Source organism: Chiloscyllium plagiosum, chromosome 15 (assembly GCF_004010195.1).
Source record: "Chiloscyllium plagiosum isolate BGI_BamShark_2017 chromosome 15, ASM401019v2, whole genome shotgun sequence".
In the NCBI taxonomy this organism is placed as follows: domain Eukaryota; kingdom Metazoa; phylum Chordata; class Chondrichthyes; order Orectolobiformes; family Hemiscylliidae; genus Chiloscyllium; species Chiloscyllium plagiosum.
The window spans coordinates 31323303-31345427 of record NC_057724.1 but is presented as its reverse complement, the minus strand read 5'-3'; the positions used below and the strand labels follow the sequence as shown (position 1 = coordinate 31345427).

The 22125-nt window shown below is 40.1% G+C and overlaps 1 protein-coding gene across 1 annotated transcript in view; it reads right to left on the bottom strand.

The window, feature by feature from the left end:
* The window catches only part of LOC122557492 (fibrous sheath-interacting protein 2-like), a 41295-nt gene that overhangs the window by 4223 nt on the left and 14947 nt on the right, over window positions 1-22125 (bottom strand). The window contains exons 4-8 of the mRNA XM_043705240.1: window positions 20238-20327; window positions 20023-20153; window positions 14241-14373; window positions 11531-11641; window positions 3044-3185 (exon numbers count right to left, since the gene is read on the bottom strand). Coding sequence (XP_043561175.1) covers window positions 3044-3185; window positions 11531-11641; window positions 14241-14373; window positions 20023-20153; window positions 20238-20327 — 607 coding nt within the window. The remainder of the gene's footprint in view (window positions 1-3043; window positions 3186-11530; window positions 11642-14240; window positions 14374-20022; window positions 20154-20237; window positions 20328-22125) is intronic.

The window sequence follows — 22125 nt, the reverse complement described above, 5'->3', positions numbered from 1 at the left end:
ATGGATGTGCAGACTAGGTGGGTTAGCCATGGTAGATGCAGGGTTGTAGGGATAGGATAGGGAGGGGGGTCTGAGAGGTGTGCTCTTCTGAAGGTCAGTGTAAACTTGATGAGCTAAATGGCCTGCTTTTACATCATGAGGACTCTATGATTCTATGTGGCAAATGAAATATAATACAGAGGAACGCAAAGTGAAAACAATTTGGTTAGAAAAATGAAGAAAAGCACAAAAAAAAATACAATTCTTAAAGATACTGGAGAAATGACCAGTGGGTATATGTGGACAAATGTTTGAAAGTGTCAAGGCACATTGAAAAAGTGGTTAACAAGGTATACGGGATCATGGAGTTTATTAATGTAGAAGTATAATAAAAGTTATAAGACACTTTTATAAAACACTGATTTGCTCCCAGTTATTTTTAAATTCATTAATGGGATGCTGACATCGCTATGTAGTCCAGCATTTATTATCCCTCTCTGATTGCCATAGTAAGGGCCTAATAGAGCAAAATTACACTGCTGTGATTTTGAAGTCACTTGTAGACCAAACTAGCAGAATAGCAAATTTCCTTCTCTGAAGAAGATTCGCGAACCAGAGATTGGAGCCTCTACCATCATAATCCACAGCTCCAGGCTTTAATGTACATGTAAAAATATACGTTGCCACAGCAACTAGAACTCCATGGCTGGCTGGCGAGCTAATTGGATGATTGTTTGGATCGGAGAAGTGCCAACAGCATGGGGTTTCATCCATTCTGGCTGATGTAGGTTTTGAACTACCTAGGATGAAGATTATGCTAATCTGGATTTGATTTGCCTTCAGGCAGAGAAACTTTCAAGAAGATCACGTCTTTTTTTTATCCCCTCCCCTTGTCTTTTCTTTTTCTATCTAAATTTGTAACTCTTCTGATGTTCTAAGTCACTTCCAATGTTTTCTTTGTCATGGCCCTCACTCTTCAATGTGGACATTCAATCCCTCTTTCACCCAGCAGGATGCTCAAGTTCTCTCTGTTTCATTCTTGAACAGAACCCAACCAGTCTCCATTCTAAATCACCCTTCTCAACTTCACTGAACATGTTTGTATTTTGAACAACTTGTCCTTCAACTCCACACACTTTTTCCAAATAAAATGTGTTGCCATAAGTACCTGCATGGGTCCTAGCTATGCCAGCCTTTTTGAGGGATACAAACACTTTTGTCATTTTAATCCTGAACAGAAAATATTCTCAAATGATACAAAAGTGCTAAATGCTAGAAACATTCATCAATAAATCATAAACTAGCTAAAAACAAATTCAATTCAATGAGCAAAATTTATTTCAATGTTTCTTAGCAACACACCTTCTCCCTCAATGCCCCCTCTTTTCTCTGATAAAATGATGAAAGTATTGGTGCGTCATGCTATGGCCAAGAACTGGAAAGTTTCAATTACATTTTTTTTCTCCAGTTTCTGTCCTCGCACCACCTAATTTACTTCTGACTCTTTGCTTTATGGGCTTACCCTATTGCCAGAAATTGAGTTAGTTATCACATACTATTAACTACAGACTCCCACAGGTACTTTGATGTCCCTACTCTTCCTCACACCCCCTCTTGGACAGATTCATTTCCATTCTCCCAGATTTTCCATGTTCAGATGATGCAACCTTCAATAACAGCACTTTTGGTAAGTCTTCCTTTTCCCTCATCCAAGGATTCCCTTCCCTATACCCCAGCATGGTTGACAGGATTCCCCATCATGTCCATTCTACTTTATTTATTCTGCACTCAGCCTTTTCCATTTGTCACAATCTTCTATCACACCTAGCCTCTATGTTCAATTAGTGATACACTACCATTTTAGCCACCACCAGTTTAAGATCAACACCAAATAAAAAAAACTTTTTCCTGCTCTACTCTTTCAGCATTCTGAAAAGATTATTCTCTCCATGGTGCCAAGGCCCATTTCTTAGTTACCCCAAACCATGTTGTTTCTGCAGTATCTTCCCATACAAGCACAGGTGATGCAACACCACATCTTTTATGTCGTCTCTTCTCAAAATTCAAAGATTCAAACAGTACTTCCAAATGAACACCTACTTACTCATGTATCTCTTTTTTAGTCTTTGATAGGATGATGATGTTGTTGCCAAAATCAGCATTTGTTACCCAAACTGAATTACCCCAAAAAAGGTGTTAACCACTTTTTTTTTTGCTGCAATCCATCTGACATAGAAACACCCACAGCGGTATTGGGAAATTAATTCCACAAATTAATTCCAGGTGACATTGAAGGAATAGCAACATATTTCCAAGTCAGGGTGCTACGTCAGGATGGAAGTCTACAGCTGCCCATGTCCTTCCGGGTGATGCAGGTTATAAGTTTGGAAGGTGCTGTCATAGGAAGTTGGAAAGTTGCTGCCGTGCATCTTGTATTTGGTGCACACAGTTGCCATTGTATTTACGTGGTAGAGGGACTGAGTATTTACGTGATGGTGGATGGAATGCCAATCAAGCCATCTGCTTTATCCTGGATGGTTTCCAGCTTCTTCAGTATTGTTGGAGCTGCACTCATCCAGGCTCATTTACGCTTGCTAGAAGCGCCATTTGTTTGTAAGAAGGGACCATATTCTCTGAAAGTAAAATCAAAGGTTTAAGCCTTGTACATTCTTGAATTACCAGGGAGCTTCGAGAATCTATAGCTCTCCATTACCATCTCCATAGCATTGCCTTGGCCTATCAATCAACTTGCTAACAAATTGGCACCCTTTTCTGCTGTCATATAACTTGTGATCATTTGAAAAAAGCTCCGGCAACGAATCTCACTTGTCATTTTAATTTTGAACAGAAAGTATTTTCAAATCAATATATAAATGCTAAATATTTTGGCATTGCAGCTATGAACATTAATCAATAGGTCACATTAGCTAAACACAAATCAATGGGATTTTTTTCAATACAGAGACATAGTTAGCTGGAAGCAGTTTAAACAAATCATCATGCGTTTTATTCTCGTTGATGAGGACTGGACACTAAGTTAGGGAGTTGGAACCAGAACTGTCACCTCTTCTACCACGGGGATGACCGAATCTCTCTCTGTGTTCAGCGCCTTCCCCTCTACATCGATCGTACTCTTCTTGTCGCTCAATAAACTCGTGCAGCTTTTGAATTTGGTGGTCCATTTTCCTTTCGAAAGATTCTTGTCTCTAGCAAAATAAGACATATTAAGATACAACATGATTTTATTCTATTTAGAATGGTGGAATTTCTATTTACTGAATTAACTGGAGGGAATCCAGAGGGACAGGATTTACATGTATTTGGAAAGGCACAGACTGATTATGGATATCAGCATGACTTTGTGCATGGCAAATCATGTCTCTTGAACTTGATTGAGTTTTTGGAAGAAGTAATGAAGAGGATTGATATAGGCAGAGCAGTGGACGTGATTTATATGGACTTCAGTAAGGTGTTCAACAAGGTTCATCATGGTAGACTGATAAGCAAGGTTACATCACATGGAATACAGGAAGAACTAGTTATTTGGATATAGAACTGGCTCTAAGATAGAAGACAGAGAGCAGTGGTGGAGGGTTGCTTTCCATCACTAATATAAATGATTTGGATGTGAATATAGGAGGTATGATTATTAAGTTTGCAGATGACAACAAAGTTGATGGTGTAGTGGATAGCGAAGAAGGTGACCTCAGAGTACAACATGATCTTGATCAGGTGGGCCAATGGGCCAAAAAGTGGCAGATTGACTTAAATTTAGATAAATGTGAGGTGCTGCATTTTGGAAAGGCAAATCAGGGCAAGACTTTTACACTTAATGGTAAGATCCTGGGGAGTGTTGCTGAACAAAGACCTTGGATTGCAGGTTTATAGTTCCTTGAAAGTGGATTTATAGATAGGCAGGAAGAATGCATTTGGTATGCTTGCATTTATTGGTCAATGCATTGAATATGGGAGTTGGGACGACATATAGGAGTTGGCAGCTATACAGAACTTTGATGAGGACATTTTTGGAATAGTGCATTGAGTTCTGGTCTCCCTGCTATAGGTAGTATATTGTGAAACTTGAAAGGCTTCAGAAAAGATTTACAAGGATACTGCCAGGGTTAGAGGATGAATAGGTTGGGACTATTTTCCTTGGAAGGTTGGAGGCTGAGGGGTGACCTTAGAGGTTTATAAAATCATGAGGGGCATGTATAGGGTGAATAGACAAGTCTTTTTCCCAATGTGGGGGAGTCCAAAACTAGAGAGGGTTTAAGGTGAAAGAGTAAAGATTCAAAAGGGATCTAAGAGGCAACTTTTTCATACAGAGGGTGCTGTATTTATGGAATGAACTGCCAGAGGAAGTGGTGGAGGCTGGTACATTTGCAACATTTAAAAGGCATCTGGATAGGTATATGAATAGGAAGGATTTAGAGGTATATGGGCTTAATGCTGGCAAATGGAACTGGATTTATTCAGGATATCTGGTCAGCATGAACAAGTTGGACTGAAGGGTCTGCTTCCATGCTGTACAACTCTATGATTCTATAATTGATTATTCAGTAGCATCATCATTTTTTCCATTTCCTTTTTCTTCATATTTGTTCAGCCTTTGGATGTGAGTAATGGGTTAATGAGCCAGTATAACCATAACATTTTGTTTTTTTGTTTCATTGAATGGTTTGATAAAAATAAGTGCTATTTTACATGCTTCTGCTCCAGTTACTAAGTCTAATAAATTGAATTTCAAATTAATCTTAAGTGTAAATGTCAAACAAGATAGCCATTTGGACTTGGATTCTTTATCAATGTGATCAAAATTGTATTACGACCATGAGCTAAATTGTACAAGGCTCATATTCTATTCCCACCTTATCTAAAAGCTCACCAAAGGGAAATTTGGCTGCCCAGCATATTGGAATTTTTTGGATGGGATTTCCTCCCTACTAAATCAGAGGGTTTTGCTTCAGACCGCTGCGAGGCAGAGGCCAGCACTTCAACACAGAGGCATGTGTGCTTTCATCTGAATTTGTGTAAGTAGGTACTTTGTCAGGAAAGAAGATGGCAGATTCAGCCAAGAGTATGAGAGGATTGGGGAGCTGGGGATAGAGAGTCCATGGTGTGAGGACAACCTGCAAGTACGGGGAAGAGTAAAGCCTTGAGAAAGAACCCTCAGCTGGGCTTCGAGCACTCAGAGAAACCTGCGAGGATGGCTGCTTGTTCTGAATATCTCCTTCTCCTGGTTAAGTCTCTATAGCAGCAGAATGAGGTCCTTAAGTGGGCATTAATTGCCCATAAAAGGGCCTCAATAGATCCAGTGGAGGCAGAGGTAGATGATGAACAAGCCATTCATTGGATTTGACAGGCACCTCAAATGCCTTATCTCTACTTCCCCAAATTGAATTCCACTCACCACTATTCTGCTAACTTGACCAATCCATTGACAATTTGCTGTCATCTACAGTTTTCTTCTTCATCAAATACATGACAAACTTTCATATTACTTACAGACTTCTCACTTATGCCACCTACAGTTTAACTCTGCATTATGAACATAAACCATGAAAATCTTGGCACCATGTAATGACTTTTGTAGAATGCAACATCTGACCATTATCCTTTGCTTTCTATCACAGAGACACAGTGGCCCAGTGGTATTATTGCTGTATTGTTAATCCAGCGACCCAGGTAATGTTCTGGGGACCCAGGTTCAAATCCCATCATGGCAGATGGTTGCATTTATAGTCATAGTGATGTACAGCATAGAAACAGACTGTTCAGTCCAACCTGTCTGTGCTGACCAGATATCCCAATCCAGCTGAGTCCCACCCAGCCCATTTCCTGCCAAACCTTCTATTCATTTACCCATCCAGATGACTTTTAAATGTTGCAATTGTACTAGCCTCCACCACTTCCTGTGGCAACCAATTCCACACACCTTCTGTATGAAAAAGTTGCCCCTTAAGTCTCTTTTATATCTTTTCCCTTTCACCCTAAATTTATACCTTCTAATAAAAAAATCTGGAATTAGGAGTCTATCAATGACCACGAATCCATTGTCAATTGTTGGAAAAACCTATCCATTCACTAATGTTCTTTAGAGGAGGAAACCGCCTTCTTTACCTGGTCTGGCCTACATGTGACTCCAGACCCACAGCAATGTGGTTGGCTCTTAACTCTCCTCTGGACCATTATGGATAGGCAATAAATGCTGGCCTAGCCAGCGATGCCCTCATCCTATGAATTAATATTTTTTTTAAAATTTGAATGCCACTTGTCCCTGATCCTATGACTTCTTGATTTTCTGACCAACTATGTGGAACATTAACAATAGCTTTACTAAAATGCATTTCACAGAATTATAAATGGGTTACAACACAAAGAGATTTTTTGGATTTCTGTGTCTATACTGACACTAAGTGAAACTCAGCTATTCCCCTCCCCCAATCTTTTCCTGTAGCTCAGCATTTTTATTACGTTCAATTAATGATCCAATTCCTTTAAAAAATTAAACATGCCTCCACTACACTCTCAGACAGAACATTCCAGAACCTAAATACTTAATCTATAAAAGTTTCTCTCAAGTCACCATTGATTCTTTTGCTATTTACCTTACATTGGGGTCCTGCTTCTCACTCTTCCACCACTGGGATTTAGTATTCTCCCTACTGACTATGTTTAAAGACCTCATGAAAACTCCTCTCAACCTCTCTTCTCCAAGGAGAACAACCTGAACCTCTCCAGTTTATCCACAAAACTATAAAATCTCTCATGCCTTAACAAATCCTCTGAAATACTTTCTGCACCCTGTTGAATGGCTTTGCATCCTTCCTAAAACTTTAGCTGAAAGTGTTATACACTGTATTCATACGATGCTATACCAATGTTTTATAAAGACTCATTACCATTTCCAACTTTTTTTTACATCATCTTTATCATAAACTATCTCATCATCCAGAGAACTCCAGCTTTTGTGCCCCAGGTTTTCTTTTCAACAAAATCTATTTCAATTGTTTCCGAGCTATCTTCTCTTTAAAGGCATAGATCAACTACAACTTGCCTGCTAATCTTTGGTTCTGATTTACCTGAGCCAGATCTCTACTCACCATACTGAAATTGACTCTCATCCAAGTAAATATTTTTAATCTAGATTGTTCGTTGTTTGTTTGTGCAGCTAACATGACTTATGATCATTAGTCAGTAAATGTTTCTTCATTGACACCTGATCTATTTGATCCATCCCAATTCCCAGGACCAGGTCCAATAATAGCTCCTCTCTCCAAAGAGAAGAAAATTGGAACATACTGAAACTCTTTCCTGTCTTCACCAGTTACACTACTGACAGTTGAATGAAACAGGCATAAATCTAAGTCATGGTAACTGTCAGCTACATGAGTGTGGTGCACAGGACCTGGATTTCATGCTGAAAAAGCTTTGAATGACTTCATTAGATCTACAGAGGTGAATATAAGCAACTTTCAGGTGACACTATAACACTACACTCCACAGCATTCTCCTCCACAGTATTCCTTTGATTGAATTTGTAGGTGCGTCATTTGTTTCTTTTGCTCTAAGTCTCCAAATGAACAGCTGACATACACACATCCTCATCTTATTAGCCTCTTGCAGCCATCTCTTACAGTTATCTACCTCTCATGGTAGTTGTCTTTTCCTTAGGATGGGCAATATTTCAAGACTTGGAGGCACATTTTTTAAAAAAGGAGGAGAGAGACTTAAAAAGATATGAGGGGCAAATATTTTACACAGAGGGTGGTCCGTGTGGGGAATGAACTTCCTGACGAAGTGGTGGATGTGGGTACAATTACAATGTTTAAAAGGCATTTGGGTAAGTATATGAATAGGAAAGATTTGTAGGGATATGGGCCAGCAGCAGGCAAGCCAGGAGTAGCATTAGGTATACCTTAAAGTAAATTGTCAACTTGGTGAAGCTACAAAACAGGACCACTTGCAGGCCAAACAGATGAGATTGAACATCAGCATCCTGCCATTTCAATGGTGGTGGACAATTAAACTGCTCACAGGAGGAGTACATTCCACAAATATCCCCAATCTCAATAATGGGGTAGCCCAGCACATTAGTGCAAATGATTAGGTTGCAGCATTTGCAACAACGTTCAGCCAGACCACTAATATCGAGAAGGACATGTTAGTAGCTAACGGGAACACCACCACCTGCAGGTTCCCCTCTGGACCACTTACCATCCTGAATTGGAATTATATTGCTTTTCCTTCAGAATCACTGGATCAAAATCATGGAAATTCCTCCCTGAGGCAGTACATACAAAAATGGACAATGGGCAATAAATGCTGACCAAACCAGCAATGCCCTTAACCTATGAATGAATTACTAAGAAAATGCAGTGCCAGTCAACACTCAAATATTTCTTTCCTTCATTTTAACTTTCATTTTACTTGATTTGGCATGAATTCACCCACTCTAACTCACTATCCTTCTCTGTCATTTCTCTGCTTCTTTCTAAATCTCAACACTATTTTCCCTGATATTCACAGAAGGCCCAATACCTCAGCACTCTTTGAGCCAAAGGATGCAAAAAAGGTTTAACTGACAGAGTATAACACAAAGTGCCAGATTCCAGTCCATTATTTGGCTACATTTATCACTGGTGATTCAGGGACATTATCATGGACAAAGATTTCACATTTCATTTCTTCATGACAATGAATATCTTTACAAATATTTCAGCAACTGTAAAGTGCTTCCAAGGCTAGCTAAAGCTGAAGCTTTCAACCTGAGGTTTACTTGAGTCAATATCCCTAAGAGTCTGTGACGTGTTTTCAAGAGGCCTGCCAATCTAGCAACTTTCTGGAATTAGAACTTTTAAAAATTGAATTGTGATTTTTTTTTAAACAAAGCCCAGTGTGCTATTTCTGGCATGCACTGGTAGCATATTTCATGAAATTGTACACCCTGGCATACGAAGCAGCATAAGATGACAGAAAGGAGCAAAAATAATAAAAATAAGATGTTGACACCTTATTGTACTGTGGATGGAGAATAGGAAACCCTGCCCTCTTCTTATCAACTGGACTCATTAGTGATTATTGACAACAGGTTATTTACATGCAGCTCTGCAAACTGGAAAGGTTGGTTGTTCCTTTTGGAATTTACAACCAGAGCCAAGTCTATGGTCAGTAAATTAGTCCCTGAAGTGGACAATAGAAGAAACAAAGACAAAAAACAATAAGAGAGTTTGGCAGTGATTAATGGCAATTACTTAAGGGAAAGATTCTAATTAATAAAGCAGATGAACTAAATGTACAGAAAGACACTTGGAAGTATGATCTCATAGCTATTATTAAAACATTGCTAAAGAAGGACAGGAACAGTAACTCATCATTCTCTTTACAAAAACAGAGTATATGCAGACATGTAGTTTAGGAGAAGTATGAAATATTCAGAGGGATAAACAGAGCAAGAAAAATGAATTGAAAGTGGATAAATTGACACAGATGAAACATAGAGTCATAGAGATGTACAGCATGGAAACAGACTCTTCGGTCCAACCTGTTCATGCTGACCAGATATCCCAACCCAATCTAGTCCCACCTGTCAGCACCTGGCCCATATCTCTCCAAACCCTTCCTATTCATATACCCATCCAAATGCCTTTTAAATGTTGTAATTGTACCACCCTCCATCACATCCTCTGGCATCTCATTCCATACACGTACCACCCTCTGCATGAAAAAGTTGTCCCTTAGGTTCCTTTTATATCTTTCCCCTCTCACTCTAAACCTATGCCCGCTAGTTCTGGACTCCTCAACCCCAGGGAAAAGACTTTGTCTATTTATCCTATCCATGCCCCTCATAATTTTGTAAACCTCTATAAGGTCACCCCTCAGCCTCCGACACTCCAGGAAAAACAGCCCCAGCCTGTTCAGCCTCTCCCTATAACTCAAATCCTCCAACACTGGCAACATCCTTGTAAATCTTTTCTGAACCCTTTCAAATTTCACAACATCTTTCCCATAGGAAGGAGATATCAAAGACTCTGACTATATTTTCCAATCTTTTCTGCATATAGATTTGATCCAAAGGATGAGGTAGAGAATTGTTAATAATGTATTGTTGATTTAAAAGGATAAAAGGATACTTGGAATAATTACAGGTGATTCAGCCTAATCTTGTGATATGAGAGTTATTTTTTCAGTAACTTTCCTTTGGATAGACACAAATAAATGAAAGCAATTAGCATGGATTTGTTCTGGGAATGTTGTACCTATATAAGTTGTCTGAGTTTCTTAAGGAGGTAACAATTAGGGCTGATGAGACTAACATATTTGATGTAGGCTACATAGATTTTAGCAAGAATTTTAACAATCTCCAACTTGTCAATGCCCCTTGATTTCCTTGGGTTTTTACTTTTCTAAACAATCTCTAATGTATATTGGAATTGAAAAATGTGTTGCTGGAAAAGCACAGCAGGTCAGGCAGCATCCAAGGAGCAGGGGAATCGACGTTTCGGGCATAAGCCCTTCTTTCGATTCTCCTGCTCCTTGGATGCCGCCTGACCTGCTGCGCTTATCCAGCAACACATTTTTCAGCTCTGATCTCCAGCATCTGCAGTCCTCACTTTCTCCCTGTATATTAGAATTGACGAGTTTGATCCAAAATTGACACATAGGTAGTAAACAAGGGTAACAGTTGAAAGTTGTCTTAGTGCCTGATGGACCCAATAGGGTTACACAGGGTTCAATGTAAAAGTTAGATGTTTGTATCGGTCAGTATATAAATGATTTCAAAATGATTACAAAATTTCCACAAGATACAAAATTTGACAGCATGGTTGATTTTGTCAGAAAGTTGCAGACTGCAGGAAAACATAAATGGGCTGATCAGAAAGGCAGGAAAGTGACAAATGAAACTCAATACTGAAAAATGTGTGGTTATCACAAGGAATGCAAACAGCACAAGGGAATGTACAATAAATGGTAGAATGCTGAGAAGTCTGAAGGGGAATGAACATTGGAAAGCATAAACCCAGAAGGCAACATGATAGGCAGAAAGGACTGTCAACAAGTCATCAATTAGCCAAAGCATACTTCACAAAAGCAATGGATATCCTAAAACAATACATTATACTAGTAAGGCAAGAGCGAAAGTACTATGAACAGTTCTAGTCTCTCTGTTACACTATGGATGTGATTGTAAAGGATAGGATATCAAGAAGATTTATAAAAAACTGAGATGGAATATTTTTCTTTAGGACAAGGAGGCTGAGACGGATTTAATTGAAATGTATTAAGTTATGAGGGATCTAGGTAGAAACGGTAGGAAGAATCTATTGACCAGTGAGGTCAGTAACCTCAGTAATTGCGAGAAGTTTAGAGAGGAATTATGGCAAATTCTTTTCACTCAGAGATTGAGAATCGTAAATTCGCCAACTTAAAAGGAGTTTTTTTATCATCAAAATAGTTTGCATTGATGCTGATTCAAAACATCTTTACATCCTTCAACTCACATTGCTACGTTTGAGAATCTCCACAGACAAACTCACGCACTGAAATATACCTTTCTGGCTCTCTCTTCCTTTGCTTTCCTTCTTCTTTTTTCCAGATTAAATTCACTCTTCACATCTTCTTCAAGTCGCATTAAAACAGATCTGTCCTTCATATTCAATTCCTGATTAATACAATAACTTAGAAAAATCAATATTTTTAATAATCATTTGTTTGTGCCTGTTCACTTGTTCATTTCTAATGTAGTTTAGATTAGATTAGATTACTTACAGTGTGGAAACAGGCCCTTTGGCCCAACAAGTGCACACCGCCCCACCGAAGCGCAACCCACCCATACCCATACATTTACCCCTTACCTAACACTATGGGCAATTTAGCATGGCCAATTCACCTGACCTGCACATCTTTGGACTGTGGGAGGAAACCGGAGCACCCGGAGGAAACCCACGCAGACACGGGGAGAACGTCCAAACTCCACACAGTCAGTTGCCTGAGGCGGGAATTGAACCCGGGTCTCTGGCGCTGTGAGGCAGCAGTGCTAACCACTGTGCCACCGTGCCGCCCACTAACAGATGTGGCAAACAGACAAAGATGGAAGATTTCAGTTTGAAAAAGAGCAAATCTATTAAAACAAAGATATAATGTTGCTCAAGTTAAATGTGTTGGCTATGAATTTGGTTCTGCCATTGACACTTACATATCTAACAATCTGATTGCCCAAGTCTGCCCATCCCTGGACAACATCGAGGAATTTACCATGGCCAATCCACCTAACCTGCAAATCTTTGGACTGTGGGAGGAAAACAGAGCACTCAGCAGAAACGCATGCAGACATAGTGAGAATGTGCAAACTCTATACAGTCACCCAAGGCTGAAATCAAACCCAGGCCCTGGATATGTGAGACAGCAGTAATATCCACTTGCCACCCTTCCTTTTTAATAGAATCTTAACAATGCAGATAGAGGCCATTTGGCCCATTGACCCTTTGAACAGCATTCAACCTAGACCCCATCACTCCACATTTATCATGGCTAATCCATCTAGCCTGCACACTGCTGGGCTTGGGCAAACCACTTAATAATTTGTTAGCTGCTTTATCCCATGGTAGACAAAAAGAAATAGGACACTGATGAAATTCACTTGATAAATTCAGTACAAAGTCGTTCGCATGCTGTCCTACAACCTTTCCACATTATCATGATTTCCAGTGTGCTGATTATTGCAAATCTCTCTTCAATGTGAAGCAGAGGTCAAACACATCTGTCAACACAAACTTTCTTTTTAGACAGCTCCTGAACTAGCAGATATTGCTACTGAATGGCACCCAGTTTAGGAACTCTTTAAAATAATGACCCAGCCCCAATTAAATTCCTCAGAGACATTGGATGAACAAATAACTGCGGCACCGCTAGAAAAAATTACCACTTTTTAGCAAGCTTGCACTCAAAATACATTTTAAGGCAATTCATATCTAAGAAACTGTGCAGCCATGACCATATGCAGCAACCCCTGGGCAACATCTAGGCTTGGGGTCATCAGTGGCAAATTACATTTGCACCATGTATGTGTCAGGGAATAGCCATCTCTAACTCGGGAGAATCTAACTATCACCTCTTGACCTTCAATGACATTACAATTCCTAAATACCCTTCCATCAACATCCTGGGGGCTACCATTGACCAGAAACTCATCATATAGATATTTCAGAAACTAGGAAGTTGGTGGTAGGTAACTCATCTCCTGACTCCACAAAGCCTGTCCATCATTTAAAAGACACAAATCGGGAATTCTGATGGAATACACATCACTTGCCTGGATAGATTCAGCCCCAACAACATTCAAGAAGCTTTACACCATCTAAAACAAAGCAGGTTACTTGACTGGAACACCATCCACCATATTGAAGATTCACTCCCTTTATCACCGAAGCATTGCGGCATTAGTATGTACCATCTACAAGATACATTGCAGCAACTCATCAAGGTTCCTTCAACAGCATTTTCCAAATCTGTGACCCCTACAACCTAGAAGAGCAAGAACAGCAGTTGCATGGGAACATCATCACCTACAAGTTTCCCTCCAAGTCACTCACACACCATCCCAGTTTGGATCTGTATTGCTGTTCCCTCTCTGGCAAAGATTCAAAATTCTGGAGTTCCTTTTCTAACAGCAGCCTCAGGATTGTTGCAATTTAAGAAGACATCACACCACATCTTGTCCAGGGCAGTTAGGAATGGGCAATAAATATTAGACTAGTCAATGACACCCAGTCATTGAATTAATTAATAAATGTACGACTACCCTATTCATGGAAAATGATCAGAGATTCCAGAATGATGAAAACATCAAAAATTGTTATCTATTTCCAACATTATAAAAGGCATAGAACATGAATTAACAGAGGCCAGATCCCATCACCAAGTCACCCTATTATTTGCTAGGGTAAATAACCTGGTTATTTCCTCGTTATATTTACTGGTCAGCTAAGGCTTTTCTGATTGGCCTAGGTTGACAACCCCAATCAAGAACCTTGAAGTCAACCTGTACTCAATCACTACAGATCCCATTATTTTGTAAAATGAACCAAAGCAGAGAAATACAAAAACCAATAGAGAAGCACTGAAAAGATCCCTGATTAATTGTACACCACTATTCACCCTACTGATGTGAAAAATACATGTATAATTTCTAACCAGACTTTAGTATTTTCTTTTTAACATTTTATAATAGGATTACAAAAATGCAATCTTTGTATGCACACCTCTTGCTGAATTTGGTGTACCAATTCTTTTGCTTTTTGACTATCTTTACTTGAGTCTGCCAGAACAGCACAGCATTTCTGTTCTTTTATCAAGTTTTTGATCTTTTCTTCTGTTTGAATCATGTTGAAATACCTTTTGGAAAAAAGAGATTTGTTAAAATAGCTAATAGTACCAATTCCCAAAATATTTCACAAATATTAAATTCCTTTCTTATGTGTGATTACTGTTACAATTGACAACAACATGGTCACCGATGTTGTGGTTCTGTTCGCCGAGCTGGGAATTTGTGTTGCAGATGTTTCATCCCCTGTCTGGGTGACATCCTCAGTGCTTGGGAGCCTCCTTTGAAGTGCTTCTGTGATGTTTCCTCCGGCATTTATATTCCTCACCACTATAAATGCCGGAGGAAAGATCACAGAAGCGCTTCACAGGAGGCTCTCAAGCACTGAGGATGTCACCTAGACAGGGGACGAAACGTCTGCAACACAAATTCCCAGCTCGGCAAACAGAACCACAACAACGAGCACCCGAGCTACAAATCTTCTCACAAACTTTGAATGGTCACCGATGTTTGCATAGCAGTATTATCTAAACAGTAATAAGTGGTCAGGTAATTTGTTTTCATTGTGATATTATAATCTGGAGGTTCTGGTGTTGGACTGGACTGTACAAAGTTAAAATTCACACAACACCAGGCTATAGTCCAACAGGTTTATTTGGATGCAAGGAAAGTTAGTGCTTCCGAATAAACCTGTTGGACTATAATCTGGTGTTGTGTGATTTTTAACTTTGTGATATTATGTTAGTTAAGGGATTTATATTCTGAAACATGAGAACTTCACTGCACTTTTTCAGAGAGTATCATGGGATCAATTAAGGTTTCAGAAGACAGAAACAAAATGCTCTAGAAACTGGAAATGCACAGCAGATCAGGCAGGTTGACATTTAGAGAAATAACTGATGTTGCAAAGAGTTCTGTTGAAAGATCATCCATCGGAGACTTTGTCTACAAACATCCCCAGACTTACTGAACATTTGAATTTTGTGAGAATTTGTCAAGATACCAGACAAGACACCTGTGCTTTTTGAAAGGTAAAAAAGATCACAGCAACTCTACTAATAAGTGAGAGGTGATGCACTTGAACCTATGAATGGTGGAATATAAAGCATGAATTGAGATTAAAGCTAGATGAAATTTCCAAGGTTGTATGGAGAAGGCTATGAATTGATTTGCAAACAAAGACAATTATTCAATTTAAATGGACTGAAGATCAGGGACCCGCAAAAGCAGGAAAAGGGTACTGAGTCGGATGATCATATGATCATGGTGGGGCAAGCTCAAAGGGCCAACACCTGTTCCCATTTTCCTATGTTTCTATCTTATAGCATTTTCCTCAGCAAGCAGACAGAGCATTAATATTTTCAAGGCAGCACCTCTAACAATACAGTATTCCCTTAGGTTTGAATCTGCTAAAATATCAGATTCAATGTTGGAATAAGACATTATGAATCCATAACCTTTTGTACATTTAGAGAGAGGGCTTCTTTATGGAACCATAACAAATTTCTCTAATTTTTTTTCAAACACAATTAATCAATTCTATTGTGGTTAACTAAAGAACGTTCACTCAGAATTGGTGTTCATGGGGAGTCTGCTAAAGAAATTAAGAAGATAGGGCAGTCATCCTGGTGAATAGGAAGGAAACAAGGTTGGGGTGGAAATGTCAGATGGTAATGCAGATATTTTGGTCACAACAAATTTTACTTTGAGAAAGGAGCACACCTTGAGTTAGGAGAGACTATTTATCCTTAATATAGCTTGTCAATAGCGATACCAATCGGTCCCAGTGTTTCTTATAACTTAATAGATCCCCACAGATGTACTTTATAAAACCACGTTTTCTGCCCTGCAGCTACAAGACACAGTTGTTTTAGGAAAAAAATGTGGAAAATTAAGAAAAAAGTACTTGCTCCATGGCTGAATTTTCACTCCGATGTGAGGTCAAGAATGGAGTCAGAATGGCAGAGAACTTTGAGTCAACTGTTGGCATGCCAGTTTACAAGAACCATACTATTTCCATGCCTTTTAGTTTAAGTCAGTTTACATGTGGAATGGATACCAACCTTTTGTTCAGGTAATTTGTAGGTCAATTGGACTAGACTGCACAAAGACTTCAAGGTACCAAATAAACAACAGTAACTTAGAGGCAGAGTCCAACAATTCTAAGAGAGGATTGGAATTCCAGCATTCCTTTTATACCTTTCTTTCTACCTGTCCAAAGCTGTAACTGCAAACTACACATTGTAAATTATTCCCCTCTCCCCCTTAATAATGGTGACCCAACAATTGTGACTATATTTTATCGTCAATATTTTCAAAGCTGCTAAGAGGACAGCTCAAACAGGGACATTGTTTCTCGGCATCCTTAACTTCAATAGTAAACTGCAGTTTCTTCCATGATGGAAGGTCTCTGATTGCCTCTTCCTTAATCAGGAGCACACCTCTGGCCATTATATAGCCAATTCAGGGAAAACCTGGTATGGAATACCTGATCCTGGTATGGTGTCAGGCCCCTCACTTGAAACAAATGTTGTGGTCCTGGCCTAAATTACAACATCCTGTCACCTTGTAAGTGGGTTAATACATAAAATAGCTATTCAATTTGTGCAAACACTTTCTGATACTTTAAACTCCACCTAATTTGTTTCCAGATCCTTGAGGTCAAGGTGCAATAGAATTTGAATCAATTCCTATTTTCAGTTTTACAAGATGGCCTGTTATCTTACTGCTACATATTGTAGGCTGGGAACTACTTACCTTAGTAATGTTCTGTCTACAATAAATATTATTAAGATTCCCAGTGATTGTAATACTGGAAAAATCATACTCCACAATGAAATCTGGCTTGTTAAGTAATAAGTTTATTTTAGCAGTTGGTGACCACGATGGTTAGTCACTGTTCAAAGGAACAGTATTTTGTGGATCATTATGGGCATATTCCAACAAAGACTGCTGGGAGTGACAAAGTCATAAAAAGGATGACACTTTGGAGGACTATGAGCCAATATAGGTCAGTGAGGATAGAGGTGAGTGGGATTTGTTGCTGGAAAAGACATGTATTACAGAGCTTTGAATGAGATTACATTAGTTTATAGAGGGTTGAGCATAGAAAGCATTGAAATTGTGAAGATATGCATTTGGAGTTTCTTTTCCTGATAGAAATAACTTATCCAGGGTGATATGCTGTAAAACAATGCTAAATATACAAATCATTTACGTAAGTATTATGTTCCTGCATTAACGGGGTGCTCAATTTCAGAAATCAACTTTCCACCTCAAGGAGGCAAGCAATCATTCACACCCCAGAGTCTTCCTATCTCCTCTCGAAATTCTCCTGTGGTGGTAGGACAGCATCAGCAACCTGTTTGATCATGATTACCTAACAAGTGACTATTTAACAGCTGCTATTTAGCAAGTCTCTGCTCCATTCCCATACAGGAACTAGTAAACTTCAGTATATTTTCACAGAGGTGAAAATATGCTGTCTTTATGCTGGACAGCATATGGAGTTGGTATTTATGCTGGACAGCATATGGAGTTGGTATTTATGCTGCACAGAATATGGAGTTGGTATTTATGCTGGACAGCATATGGAGTTGGTATTTCATTCAAGTTCAAACAGAACACTCACACTTCTGTCAGCCCACTTTGATCACCATATCAAATATTGGATATGGAGTGGCATGAAACTTTCTCAAAGTAGGCAGGTTTGCTGAGTCTTACCCATACAAGGCCAGTGTTTTTCAAATAGTAGAGCTTCTGACCAACCTGTTACTTAAAGAATTGTTGGAGAGCAGATCCATGCTGCTACTTGCTGCCCCACGTTAATTTCCTGGAGATGGAACTTCTGCCCATCACTCAGAAAGAGGCTGTTTTCCCTGGAGCACCGGAGGCTAGGAGGTGACCTTATGGAGGCTTATAAAATCATGAGAGGCATGGATAGAGTAAATAGACAAGATCTTTTCCCTGGGGTGGGGAAGTCCAGAACTAAAGGGCATCGGTTTAGGATGAGAGGGGAAAAATTTAAAAGGGACCTAAGGGGCAACTTTTTCATGCAGAGGGTCGTGCATGTATGGAATGAGCTGCCAGAAGAAGTGGTGGAGGGCAGTACAATTACAACATTTAAAAGGCATCTGGATGGGTATATGATTAGGAAAGATTTGGAGAGATATTGGCCAACTGCTGGCAAATGGAACTAAATTTGGTTAGGATATCTGGTCGGCATGGATAAGTTGGACTGAAGGATTTAATTCCATTCTGTATATCTCTACAACTCTATCACTAAGTACAGTTTTGAAAGCTACTGTGCAATCTATGATTGGCAGGTCTCTAGTCCCAGCAGCACTAGAAAGTGCAATGGACAGGACTGGGACTCCAAGCAGTCCTCAGAGTGAAAGTCCTGAAATCCACAACTGTGTAAGTGTGGAGATCTCAGGGTGAAAATGGGAGGTGATATTTAGAAGTGGTGGGTAAAGGGGACTGGAACTACTGGCAGAGAGGAAGGATTATTTGGAGTCTTACTCATTTTCTGGTTTTCCCCCTCTTCAAATGAACACCTCCCACTATTCTGAAAATTGAGGCTAATCAACTGAAGAAGATGGAGGTCATTAATTAGCTAATTCATGGCCTCAACTGGTGTAAACCACTTTGTCTAACCCTTTCCAGTCCCATTGTAAAGCTACTGAGGGAATGGTGGAAAGGTTACTCAGGGAATCTTACAGCATCTTTTTCACATCTACAAACCTGTCAGAGGTGGAATGTCAAATTCTGCCAAGAGGGGGAAACCCAGAAAATGAGGAAGACTCCAAATGATCCTTCCTCTCTGCCAGTAGTTCCAGTCCCCTTTACCCACCACATCTAAATATCACCTCCCATTTTCACCCTGTGCTCTCCGCACTTACACAGTTGTTGATTTCAGGACTTTGACTCTAGGGACTGCTTGGAGTCCCAGTCCTGTCTATTGCACCTTCTGGTGCTGCTGGGACTAGAGACCTGCCAATCATAGATTGCACAGTAACTTTCAAAACTGTACTTAGTGATGGAGTTGTACAGCATGGAAGTAAACCCTTCAGTCCAACTTATCCATGCCGACCAGATATCCTAACCTAATTTAGTTCCATTTGACAGCATTTGGCCCATATCCCTCCAAATCTTTCCTATTCAGATACCCATCCAGATGCCTTTTAAATGTTGTGAAACCATTTCCACTTGGTGTTTTCTGGCCTCCCCCAGCTTACTATCACCTTCTCCAGGGCAATTAGGGATGGTCAATAATTGTGGCATAGCCAGCAACATCCAGATCCCACAAATGAATTTTTTAAAAATTCCTTGCCTTTACTCCCTAGTCTTAATCCCTATCTCCAGCTCTTTCTGTTATGTACTTCTAAGTCACCCATTAGACTATCTCCTCCTTCCACACCCTTTTGAAATTCCAGTTTCCTTCCTTGCTCCTCATCTTCTCTGATCTTGATATGAATCAATAATTTAAAATTAGTTAAATATCAGGACTCAGAAAATAATTGAAGTAATTGAAGCTTATGTCTGTACCAGATTAACTTCAAACCCATCAAACCATCACTCACATTTCTGTACTTGAAAGATGATACATTAGGGTAACTGGAGTCTTTTTTACCACAAACAATATGTAGCAGAAAATAGGCTTATTTGAAATTCTTGAAAGAATCCCTTTAGTCAAAGAAGAAGATATGTCAATTATTTACCTGTCCCTCAGAGCCTTTTTGCTTATATTTTTCTTGGATTCATTTGTGAGCCATTCCTGCAGATCAGAAAGGTTTATCCCCTTCGCAAAACCTTGATCTTGAAGATTCAGTAGTTGCTTCGCAAGTAGCCTCTGGGGAACCAAAATAGTGAGTTATTTCCTATTTTCCAACATGCTCAAAAAGTGAATTTGGTTCAAAGATATTTTATTGCTCACCTGTTCTTGTGCATACTTCCTTTCGAAGTCTAACTTGATGCTGGTTAAATACTGTCTATACTGATTAAATTCCTTCAGGGTGCAAATAATCTGAAAAAGAAGAGAAATAAATTACAAATTAATGAATCCAATGAGGGATCATTGGGCTTTAAACATTAACTCTTTTTGCTCTCCAACACTTGCTGTTTTTGGTATTAATTACAGCTGTATTTTCAACTATAATGGAATGTGGTTTATCACTAAGGAAGCTGCAAATATTTGTTACAAATACTATTATTTCTAAGAAATGTTTATGAAGAATAGGATTGAGATTTAAAGAAAAAAGTCTTAGTGTCAGGAGATGGTGGCATATGAGTAATGACACTGGACTAGTAATCTAGAAGCCTAGCCTCTGCACATAGACCTGTGGACCCTGCAATGTTCTTACTGACAAAGGGAGTGTGACATCCACAGCTCACAACTGGGAGCTTGTGACAAAATTGGGAGAACTGTCCCACAGTTATATAAGAGCCTTATGCAGTCATCTTCCCAGAATTATACCTTAAAGACGATGCCCCAGGCACTACCATATCACTATTCCTTGATATATCTTGCCTCAGTGACTGGACAAGTACATCAGGTATGCAGTTGGTAGTGGTATGCAGTTGGCTTCAACATTGACTCCAGACCCCATGAAGTGTTGCGATATCAGGTCAAACATGGGCAAACTCCTGCTGATTACCATCCACTCGATGAAACAGTATTCTTCCATGCTGAACACAACTGAATGGCACACTGTGTGTGACAAAAGCAGCAAATGTACTCTAGGAGCATTTCCATGTCAATCACCAAGACTCAGCACCAATTACTCACTGCCGAGAGTGTGGTGCTGGAAAAGCACAGCAGGTCAGGCAGCATCGAGGAGCAGCAGAATCAATTTTTTGGGCATAAGCCCTTCATCAGGAATGTGGGGGTGGTGTTCAAGGAGGCTGAGAGATAAATGGGAGGGGGGGTGGGGCTGGGGAGAACGTAGCTGAGAGTGCAAGTTGGAAGGTTGGATCTGCAATAACAGGAGGGAGGGGAGATGAGGAAACTGGTGAAACCGACATTGATTCCATATGGTTGGAGAGGCCCAAGTTCTTCCTACAGTTCTTCCTACAATTGTTGGGTGACTAGGATTTGGCGGTGGAGGAGGCCCAGGACCTGAATGTCCTTGGGGGAGTGAGAGTGGGAGTTAAAGTGTTCAGCCACGGGGTGGTGGGGTTGCCTCATGCGTGTGTACCAAAGATATTCTCTGAAGCATTCTGCAAGTAGTTGTCCTGTCTCCCCAATGTAAAGGAAACCACATCGAATGCAATGGATACAGTAAATGACACGTGTGGAAGTGCAGGTAAATCTCTGATGGCTGTGGAAGGCAACATCACTTCTGTCCCCGTTGTTGCCGCTGTCACAGCTACCTCCGCCTCCGCCGACATCACCCATACCATGCGTCCCATCATTTCTGTCCTCGATGATATCACCTACGTCACCTGTCCTGGTGCTTCCAAACCCGTAGCTGCCACCGTCGCAACCACTTCTCCCTCCACTGACGTCACACACCTGAACATCGTCGACAGCCTTCCACATCCATCAAAGATTTACCAGCACTTCCACACACGTCATTTACTGTATCCATTGCACCCGATGCGGTCTCCTCTCCATTAGGGAGAGAGGACGCCTACTTGCGGAAAGCTTCAGAGAACATCTCCAGGACACACGCACGAAGCACCCCACTGCCCCATGCCGAACACTTTAATTTCCCCTCCCACTCCCCCAAGGTCATGCAGGTCCTAGGACTCCTCCTTTTCCGCCTGGAGGAAGAATGCCTCATCTTCTGCCTTGGGACACTCCAAACACATGGGATCAATGA